The 10,822-nt window shown below is 45.5% G+C and overlaps 1 protein-coding gene across 3 annotated transcripts in view; it reads right to left on the reverse strand.

Annotated features, from left to right (window-relative positions):
• The window catches only part of cftr (CF transmembrane conductance regulator), a 43,635-nt gene that overhangs the window by 15,601 nt on the left and 17,212 nt on the right, over positions 1–10,822 (reverse strand). For all 3 annotated transcript variants that reach the window (XM_034288537.1, XM_034288536.1, XM_034288538.1), the window contains 4 exons: positions 7,825–8,016; positions 3,868–3,962; positions 1,030–1,116; positions 140–698 (listed from right to left, as the gene is read on the reverse strand). In XM_034288537.1, coding sequence (XP_034144428.1) covers positions 140–698; positions 1,030–1,116; positions 3,868–3,962; positions 7,825–8,016 — 933 coding nt within the window. The remainder of the gene's footprint in view (positions 1–139; positions 699–1,029; positions 1,117–3,867; positions 3,963–7,824; positions 8,017–10,822) is intronic.

The following is a 10,822-nucleotide window of genomic DNA, read 5'->3' on the forward strand; positions in this document are numbered from 1 at the left end:
GAACCAAACCCACGCTGGTTCACTGAACTACAGGGCAGAACTATGACGGCTATGAGGCATCATCAACGGGAAAACGAAGTAGAATAAAGCCCTCTAAAGAAGGCTGTGCTGGTTAAAAGGGAGGTCTCCCCCCACCGACCTGATCGTCCTCCGGCACCACAGAGAACTTCCTCTCGGACATCTCCCTCACGTTGTCGTCCATGGTGATGGACCCAGGCGTCTGAGCCTGGCCGTTCTGGGGGCCCATTCCAATGAAGGAGAATTTCCGTGCTGCGGCCAGCGGACTCAAGATAATCGACTGTTTGCGTTTCTCCGCCGGCGTGAGGCAGTCGCCCGCGACAACGCCGACGCCTTGTTGTCCCGAGTTGCCGTTGGCGACCACTGTCGGTGTCTGCGGCTGACGAAAGGACCGGCGGGTGGGGTCGGGGCTACGGAGGCCTGCGGACTCATCGATGGAGACACGCCGGAGGGTCTCCGTGAGGATGGAGCTACGGCGCTCTGCGTTGATGTTGTCGTAGGCTTCCAGGCCCAGGAGCAGAGAGCTGAAGTCCGGCCTCCGGGCCTGCAGCTCAGAGAAGGAGCCGTAGAAGTAACAAACCCCGTTGTGAAGCAGCAGGATCTTGTCTGCTCTCTTCAGGTGGTCCAGCTTGCTTGTGACCACGATGCGAGTCTTGGAGGACATCAGTTTACACAGGCACCTGACAGGAGGAAAGACATGGAATATGTCCCACGTTGGTATTCAAGCCTGGGTTCATCACCATCAGATCACCCAAATTGATCAACAATCACGACGGAAGACCAGGCTGGGTGTCTGCACAAGCATTTTGTGACAATTGCTGATGAGATTGATGATGAGACAAAACACTTGGGGAACTCTTCACAGGTTAACTCATGTTCTCACCAGGTGTAAGACAACAATGGATGTCCCAACCTCTACCTTCTCTCTTCTGCCTAACCCTCCCCATTCCACCCATCCATCTGCCAGGCCACAGCCCATATTGAAGCCTCCGTGTGGAGCCGCCTACACACCTCTCAAAGATCTCCTTCTCTGTCACAATGTCCAGATGGGTGAATGGAGAATCCAATAGGTAGAGGTCAGCATCTTTATACACAGCTCTGTAAAAACAACAGCACGCAAACATGCACGCGCGCACACACACACGCACACACACACGTACAGTGGATATAGACATAGACTATATAGACAGTGGATGTAAACTGTGATTCCCACTTGGACTTTACTTCCTCATTTCAAAGCCTCTGATTAATGACTAACAGTGGACATAAATGTGACCTACAATGTGAACAGTTCAATTGAAAAACAAACTGATATCTTTAAGGGGAAAAATGAAAGATAATAACCATACAATAACCTGGTTGCATAAGTGTGCACACCCTCTTATAACTGGTGATGTGGCTGTGTTCAGAATTAACCAATAACATTCAAACTCATGTTAAATAGAAGTCATTACACACCTGCCATCATTTAAAGTGACTCTGATTAATCACAAATAAAGTTCAGCTGTTCTAGTAGGACTTTCCTGACATTTTCTTAGTTGCATCTCAGAGCAAAACTCATGGTCCGCAGAGAGCTTCCAAAGCATCAGAGGGATCTCATTGTTGAAAGATATCAGTCAGGAGGAGGGTACCAAATAATTTCCAAAGCATTAGATATACCATGGAACACAATGAAGACAGTCATCATCAAGTGGAGAAAATATGGCACAACAGAGACATTACCAAGAACTGGACGTACCTCCAAAATAGATGAAAAGACGAGAAGAAAACTGGTCAGGGAGGCTTCCAAGAGGCCTACAGCAACATTAAAGGAACTGCAGGAATTAGTACTGGCTGTGTGCTACATGTGACAACAATCTCCCGTATTCTTCATATGAATTGGCTATGGGGTAGGGTGGCAAGATGGAAGCCTTTTCTTACAAAGAAAAACATCCAAGCCTGGGTGAAGTTTGCAAAAACAAACAAAGTCCACCAAAAGCATGTGGGAAAATGTGTTATGGTCTGATGAAACCAAGGTTGAACTTTTTGGCCATAATTCCTAAAGGTATGTTTGGCGCAAAAACAACACTGCACATCACCCAAAGAACACCATACCCACAGTGAAGCATGGTGGTGGCAGCATCATGCTTTGGGGCTGTTTTTCTTCAGCTGTAACCAGGGTCTTAGTTAGGCTGGAGGGAATTATGAACAGTTCGAAATACCAGGCAATTATGGCACAAAACATTCAGGCGTCCATTAGAAAGCTGAAGAGGAAGTTCACCTTTCAGCACAACAACGACCCAAAGCACACATCCAAATCCACAAAAGCATGGCTTCACCAGAAAAAGATTAATGTTTTGGAATGGCCCAGCCAGAGCTCAGACCTGAATCCAATTGAACATCTGTGGGGTGATCTGAAGAGGGCTGTGTACAGGAGATGTCCTTGAAATCTGACAGATTTTTTGTAATTATTATTCTTTTTTATTTTTTTTGTTGAATTGTTCACATTATAGGTCACATTAAAGGTGGAAAAAGTTCTGACATGATTTCTCCTCGTCTCATTCTTTTACATCACAAGAACCTGGAATTTTAGTGGATATAGAAAGGGGTGTGTAGACTTTTATATCCACTGTAAGTCATTAATCAGAGGCTTTGAAATAAGGAAGTAATGTCCATGTGGGAGTCACAGTTTACAGCAACGGAGGAACAAAACAATAAACCAAATAGATAACGCATGAAAGAAAATCCATCAAGATTTTGTTGGTAGTAATAAAGTCAGGTTATGTTAGGATGATAAAACAAGACAGTTATAGGGCATGAACTAACATACAGATTCATAAATAAAGATACTGTAGTAATCATGGTTTTCACAGGACTGTAGGAAGTACCACACAGTCTCCAAAGCTGACCTCAGTGCAGAAAGGTCATGTCACATTCTAGTGAGAAAGAGTCCCATGTCAACCAACCCAACGACAGCGGCCCGCCACGGTCATGGAGACAGTGACTTCAACATATCACAACATGATGATGACTGGTGCTACGGCAGAGTGATCTGAGCTGAGGGCCAGGTACTGTAGGGACAGGTACTGTGGGGTCAGGTACTGTAGGGACAGGTACTGTGGGGTCAGGTACTGTAGGGACAGGTACTGTAAGGACAGGTACTGTAGGGTCAGGTACTGTAGGGGCAGGTACTGGAGGGACAGGTACTGTGGGGTCAGGTACTGTGGGGTCAGGTACTGTGGGGACAGGTACTGTAGGGACAGGTACTGTAGGGACAGGTACTGTGGGGTCAGGTACTGTAGGGTCAGGTACTGTGGGGACAGGTACTGTGGGGTCAGGTACTGTAGGGACAGGTACTGTGGGGACAGGTACTGTGGGGTCAGGTACTGTAGGGACAGGTACTGTAGGGACAGGTACTGTGGGGTCAGGTACTGTAGGGACAGGTACTGTGGGGTCAGGTACTGTAGGGACAGGTACTGTGGGGTCAGGTACTGTAAGGACAAGTACTGTAAGGACAGGTACTGTGGGGTCAGGTAATGTAGGGACAGGTACTGTGGGGTCAGGTACTGTAGGGACAGGTACTGTGGGGCCAGGTACTGTAGGGACAGGTACTGTGGGGCCAGGTACTGTAGGGACAGGTACTGTGGGGTCAGGTACTGTAGGGACAGGTACTGTGGGGTCAGGTACTGTAGGGACAGGTACTGTGGGGTCAGGTACCGTAGGGACCGGTGCTACGCCATAATAAGTAAGACCAAAATTACACTGAAATAACTGACTCTGGTGTTTGTGTGTGTGTGTAGGGGGTGGTCTTTGGTAATACACAATAGTTTACAGCTTAGCCTGCTGTTTACAGGTGTGTACGTGTATTACCTGGCCAGGCCTATCCTTGCCCTTTGACCTCCACTAAGGGTCAACCCTCCCTCCTTAAGGGGCGTCTTGTCTTTTTCCGGCAGCAGGTCTAGATCCTGAGGGGAGGGCAGAGCGGGGTCAGATACATGCTTAATACATAGACACATAAATCCACACACACACATACAAAAGATATTTGACATAACGGGGACTAGGGCGGTCACAGCTTTAAGAAAATACAGAAAACAAAAAACTAAAGAAATACCTTCATTTAATGGCGGCTTAGTTTAGATAAAAGAGTTTAATTGAAGTTGGAGTTTAGGTACTCCAATTCCTTGAGCACACGGAGATATAGCCGTTATGAAAAGACACGTCTGTAAAGCTACTAAAAACCACACCAGGTGTTCAGAGAGAAGCAGGCGGTGGTCTGAAGCATCCGCATCACCATGACAACCTCCCCCATGCTCTACCAAGGTCTCCAGGCACAAGGCCTAGCCCGACTAATGTAGCGGCGTTGGTCTATTGTGCGTCAAACCATGTGTAGGCAGGCTGCTTGGGATTCAAACTTTCTCAAACACCCTAATTCATTGCAGAGTGGCGGATGAGAGGCGATCCAAAGGTCCAGTCTGAAACGGGCCACTGACGGGTAGATAACAAGCAGATGTTTCGGTTTAGAGGGGAGAGGGAAAGACGTGAATTACAGTTTAAAGTGATCAGGTTTACAAGGCAACAATCCAACCAATCCAATCTTAACTCCTCCTTCCGTTACTGGATTGACTGAACAGTACACAGGAGAATTAGATTCACTTATATACAAACGATTCAATCCAATCTTAACTCCTCCTTCCGTTACTGGACTGACTGAACAGTACACAGGAGAATTAGATTCACTTATATACAAACGATTCAATCCAATCTTAACTCCTCCTTCCGTTACTGGACTGACTGAACAGTACACAGTAGAATTAGATTTGCTTATATACAAACGATTCAATCCAATCTTAACTCCTCCTTCCGTTACTGGACTGACTGAACAGTACACAGGAGAATTAGATTCACTTATATACAAACGATTCATGGTCGGGCATCTAGTTCCGCAAAATGTAATTTCTATGGACACCTCTGGTACCCTTGTTTTGAGCTACAATTACAGCTAGGTTTTTGAGAAGAATATATTTATAATGGCCCTGTCAGGACTCTGGTGTTCCTCCGTGACGTTCAGACGGATTGCGCCGACAGGCGCGGGTGATGAGTGTGTCGTGTTGATGAGTGATAAGTGTGTCATGTGTTGATGAGTGATGAGTGGGTCATGTATTCAGCCTATCAATTTTGATTTGCCAATTTTAACTGTCACTGTGTCTTCATATTCATTTTGATGGGCTGGTAAAACTATTTGAACGCAAATCTTACTAATGTCACGACTTCAATCTTTCAAAGCCATTTACAGTGGAAGCATTGTGACACTAGCTGAAGGACACAATGGATTTCAAAAGCCGACTCCCACAAACAACAAAAATGACAAATAACACAAACTAAAAGATGAAAGACATCCCATGATGATGCTGGCATGAATTTATTAACAGGCAGACGATTTCAACCACAGATGTCTGAAAGCACTAAGCACTAACGCGTGAAGGGATGAGTCGTACGCTGAGGGAACAGTCCATCGTCACAATCCCCCCTACCTTGCCAAACGTTACTTCCACTGTCCACAAGGAAGGCATTGGGAGAAAAAGTTAACAGGTTTGTTAAACAGGTTGTAAAACACAGCGAACAAGGAACCGTGTGTCTCACACTGAAAAAAGGCCACACGATGTGTCCCCAATGTCACTCTCTTCCCAAGTGCACTACCTTTGGCCGTCTGTGATGTATCCACTGTGAGGCTAGTTCAGCAACTACAATCAAACTAATGTGTTAAATGCTTGGGGTTTACAAGACACAGGCCACCCAGTGAAGCAGTCTGGTTCCAGGAGAGGTAACAAAAGAATGCAGCACAATCAGGCCCACTAAACAGTCTTGATTGGTCAGGGCATTCAAAACAGGTGTTTTTCTTCTCTGTCTCTCTCAGCCATGTAGAAGAGATTGCCTTTGTCATATTAACGTGCTTTCAGAGAGGCACCCCAATTCTTCATTTTTTTGCTCCCACTAATTAGTCCTGTGATGAATCAGATGCAAAAATATTTTTATTGTAGCCATTTAACAGACACTTTAATCCAGAGTGACTAACTGGAACAACTGGGACTAAATGTCACAAAAATAAACATGTTTTCTAAAGTACATTGTGCCAGGCAATTCATATCACACTGGCAGCTCAACCAGCAAGCACTTGCCAGCAGCTACTAATCTGGAGGAGAATGCATTCACAGGCCAACAACCTTGACTGTGTTAACAAGCACCAGGTTTACCACAGGGGGTCACTAGAGTGCAATGAGGCAAATCTGTTCTCCATTATCAACGCCAACCCTGGACAGTAGTAATTTCACCGCCCCATGCGAGGGCCCCTGGCATTGTAGGTATGCCGCAGCCAGGATTTGAACTCCTGGCCACACTCAATGCCACTCAGGCTGTGTCTTTGACACAATTTAGAAGACCCAGCACACCACCATTGTTTGCTGTGAAAACAGCACTCTGTTGTTGGTAAAACAGCCATTGGGTTGCACCGCCGCGCCGCCACACTGGCACCAACACCCCAGGGCAATGGTGGTGCCAGGGTCCCACTCTCATAATCGCCATGCCTTCTTAGTGGCGTGGGTGTAAAACCAATGGAGGACAAAAACCTGACATGAACTACACACAAATCAACAGATACACCAATATACAATGACGGCTCTTGGTCCAGTCTGGCCCAAAACAATGCCCGCTGTGACTCTGGGCAAGCTAATATTCGGTCCCAGTGGCATTAACTGGGGTGTCCATGGCAACGGAAGTGTCGGGCGCAGACAGTAATCCAGTGACACGGTCCCCTGCTGAGGCTGCACTCCCAACACTGGTGCTTCACACAGGGACGCAAATGGAGAAGTGTGTGTGTGTGTGTGTTTGTGTGTGTTTGTAAAGTGGAGAAATATGACACATATAGACGCCTCTGAAAGGCTTTGGGGTTGACAGCCAAGTAGTACAAGGACGGATATAATGGAGATATTAGAAGAGAACCGAGAGAGAGAGAGAGAACCGGGAGAATGAAGAGGATGAACAGAGTGTAGAAGAGAGAATAGAAAGAAAAAGATTCCAGTAATATGAGGTGGGGAGTGAAATAGAAAAGTAGAGCAGAGTGAAAAATAAATAAATAAATAAGAAACCAAGAGCAACTCCAAAGAACACAATTCATAGAAAACAAGTCTAACAAATATAACTAACAGAAACAACAAGGGCTTACAACATCCTCAAACCAACCTCCTAACATACAAAGAACACGGCTTCAAGAGCCTCCTCTCCACCATACCTCCTAACATACAAACAACACGGCTTCAAGAGCCTCCTCTCCACCATACCTCCTAACATACAAACAACACGGCTTCAAGAGCCTCCTCTCCACCATACCTCCTAACATACAAACAACACGGCTTCAAGAGCCTCCTCTCCACCATACCTCCTAACATACAAAGAACACGGCTTCAAGAGCCTCCTCTCCACCATACCTCCTAACATACAAACAACACGGCTTCAAGAGCCTCCTCTCCACCATACCTCCTAACATACAAACAACACGGCTTCAAGAGCCTCCTCTCCATCATACCTCCTAACATACAAACAACACGGCTTCAAGAGCCTCCTCTCCACCATACCTCCTAACATACAAAGAACACGGCTTCAAGAGCCTCCTCTCCACCATACCTCCTAACATACAAACAACACGGCTTCAAGAGCCTCCTCTCCACCATACCTCCTAACATACAAACAACACGGCTTCAAGAGCCTCCTCTCCATCATACCTCCTAACATACAAACAACACGGCTTCAAGAGCCTCCTCTCCACCATACCTCCTCCAGCTGACACGCCTTGATGACGGATGAGTAGCGGTACTCGTCGTAGGCGAGGCCGAACAGGATGTTGTCACGGATAGTTCCGGGCATTATCCAGGAGGTCTGGGGGGAGAAGGAGATACGTCCACTATGCCTGATCTTTCCCTCCGACGGAACCAGCTCACCCAGGATCATCATCAGCAGGGAGCTCTGGGGGGAGAGACGCCAGGAATTAAACGTAGATCCACAGAGTACAGGATGACCCATGAAGCCTTCATTATTGCTGTGGACACAGAGAGAAATACTGCGTATACACTGGATCTCAAAAGTATTCACCCCCTTGCACTTTTCCACATTTTCTTTTGTTACAACATGAAATAGAAATTGATTTAATTTAGACTTTTTGTCACTGATCAAACTTCAATGTCAAAGGGACAAACACAATCTGGATTTGCTTTTTAATTAATTACAAATATATAACAGAAAAAAAAAAGTATTTGCACATTTGGACAAAGCAATTGAAGCCCAAAATGTTTGCAATATTGCTCAAGCTCTGTCAAGCTGGATGGGGACATCAATGTTTGTAGATTGGGATCTGGGTGTTTTGCAGGGGTAAAGTTCAGGCGGTATTCACCTTGCTTTACATGTCACTGCCAGGTAAATCGTTATTTGGAGTCTTATACTTGTCTATGTTTGTAGAAATGTATGTCTGTAAGGATGATGTCAGCTTGGTGTCATGCTTTTAAAAGGTAAATCAAATCATATTTTTAAAAAAACAGTCGGATCGGCAATTTTCAACTCTTCCCACATATCCTAAATTGGATTGAGGTCCGGGCTTTGACTTGGCCACTCAAGGACATTCACAGACATTGTCTTGGCTGTGTGCTTTGGGTCATTGTTGTGTTGAAAAATGAATTTTCACACCGGTCTGCAGTCCTGTGGGCTCTGAACATGGAGTCCTGTGGCCTCTCTGTATTCTCCCCTTACAGTCTTCCCTCAGTCCTGACCAGTCTCTGTGTTCCTGCCACTGAGAAACATCCCCATGGCACGAAACTGCCACCACAATGCTTCACTGTAGGGATGATAGACTCTTTTCCAACTTGGTCCCAGATTCTCCCACAAGCCTTCTGGCAAACTCTAGACTAGTTTTTTTCAACAGTTGCTTTCTTTTGTTTCACAGGCTGCTTGGTGGCCTACCTGACTAGTCCCCTTCTCCCCTCTGAATTAATATTGTCACACAATAAAATGTGGAAAAGCCCAAGGGGGTGAATACTTTTAAAAGGCAGCGTATATAAAAGAGCGGAGCATTCAGGGGAAAAGAGCTGTGGCTGAATGTTTTTGGGGGCTGACAAAATGTTTTGAGTGCTACACTGATTCACATCTATTTGGGCCAGGAGGGGAAACAACCTCAGCATCACTATGTAGCTTGAAGCCATCTTTTGAATTGAGAAAGTATCACCTTTTCAAGGTTTCTCTATATCACTAAATTTAAACATACGGGCCAAAAACAACTAGTTCAACACATTTTTGTAACTGGAACCATCATGGTACTGAAAGTTGAAATCTGTTACCCCCTCTAAAATGCATAGAGCATTGAAGGCAGTAAGATCAAAATGATAGTGTTTGTACCACATTTCCCCTACCTTTCCAAAGGACATGCTTTGAAGGTTTTGAAGTAATGAGGCAGATCTAAAGGCATGCACCCACACGCATAAATATTTATTTGGCAGGTACAGTGTGCTAACAAGAAATATTAGGCTACCCTCATTTCTGCAGATTGTCTACTTTGAAAATGCAATGTAGTCTGTCTCTTCTGACAACAAATTTGAAATTAATGGGAATTGATATATACAAGTATCTCACAAGTGAGTACACCCCTCACATTTTTGCAAATATTTGATTATATGTTTTCATGTGACAACACTGAAGAAATGACACTTTGCTACAATGTAAATTAGTGAGTGTACAGCTTGTATAACAGTGAAAATTTGTTGTCCCTTCAAAATAACTCAACAAACAGCCATTCATGTCTAAACCGCTGGCAACAAAAGTGAGTACACCCCTAAGTGAAAAGTGTCTATTTTGTGTGGCCACCATAATTTTCCAGCACTGCCTCAACCCTCTTGGGCATGGAGTTCACCAGATCTTAACAGGTTGCCACTGGAGTCCTCTCCAACTCCTCAATGAAGACAGTGCCTGCAGCCCTCTTCCACTCCCCAGTGCCGGCACTACTCATGCTGCCCCAGACCATGACACTACCACCACCATGCTTGACTGTAGGCAATACACACCAGGCGGCCACCTCACCTGGTTGCCGCCACATACGCTTGACACCATCTGAACCAAATATGTTTATCTTGGACTCATCAGACCACAGGACATGGTTCCAGTAATACATGTCCTTAGTCTGCTTGTCTTCAGCAAACTGGTTGTGGGCTTTCTTGTGCATCATCTTTAGTAGAGGCTTCCTTCTGAGACGACAGCCATGTAGACCAATTTGATGCAGTGTGCCGCGTATGGTCTGAGCACTGACATGATGACCCCCCCCCACCCCTTCAATCTCTTCAGCAATGCTGGCAGCACTCATATGTCTATTTCCCAAAGACAACCTCTGGATATGCATGTGCACTCAACTTCTTTGGTCGACCATGGTGAGGCCTGTTCTGAGTGGAACCTGCCCTGTTAAACCGCTGTTTGGTCTTGTCCACCGTGCTGCAGCTCAGTTTCAGGATCTTGACAATCTTATTATAGCCTAGGTCATCTTTATGTAGAGCAACAATTCTTTTTTTCAGATCCTCAGAGAGTTCTTTGCCATGAGGTGCCATGTTGAACTTCCAGTGACCAGTGTGAGGGAGCGATAACACCAAATTTAACACAACTGCTCCCTATTCACACCTGAGACCTTGTGACACTAATGAGTCACATGACACCGGGGAGGGAAAATGGCTAATTGGGCCCAATTTGGACATTTTCACTTAGGGATGTACTCACTTTTGTTGCCAGCGATTTAGACATT

Source organism: Esox lucius, chromosome 19 (genome assembly GCF_011004845.1).
Source record: "Esox lucius isolate fEsoLuc1 chromosome 19, fEsoLuc1.pri, whole genome shotgun sequence".
In the NCBI taxonomy this organism is placed as follows: domain Eukaryota; kingdom Metazoa; phylum Chordata; class Actinopteri; order Esociformes; family Esocidae; genus Esox; species Esox lucius.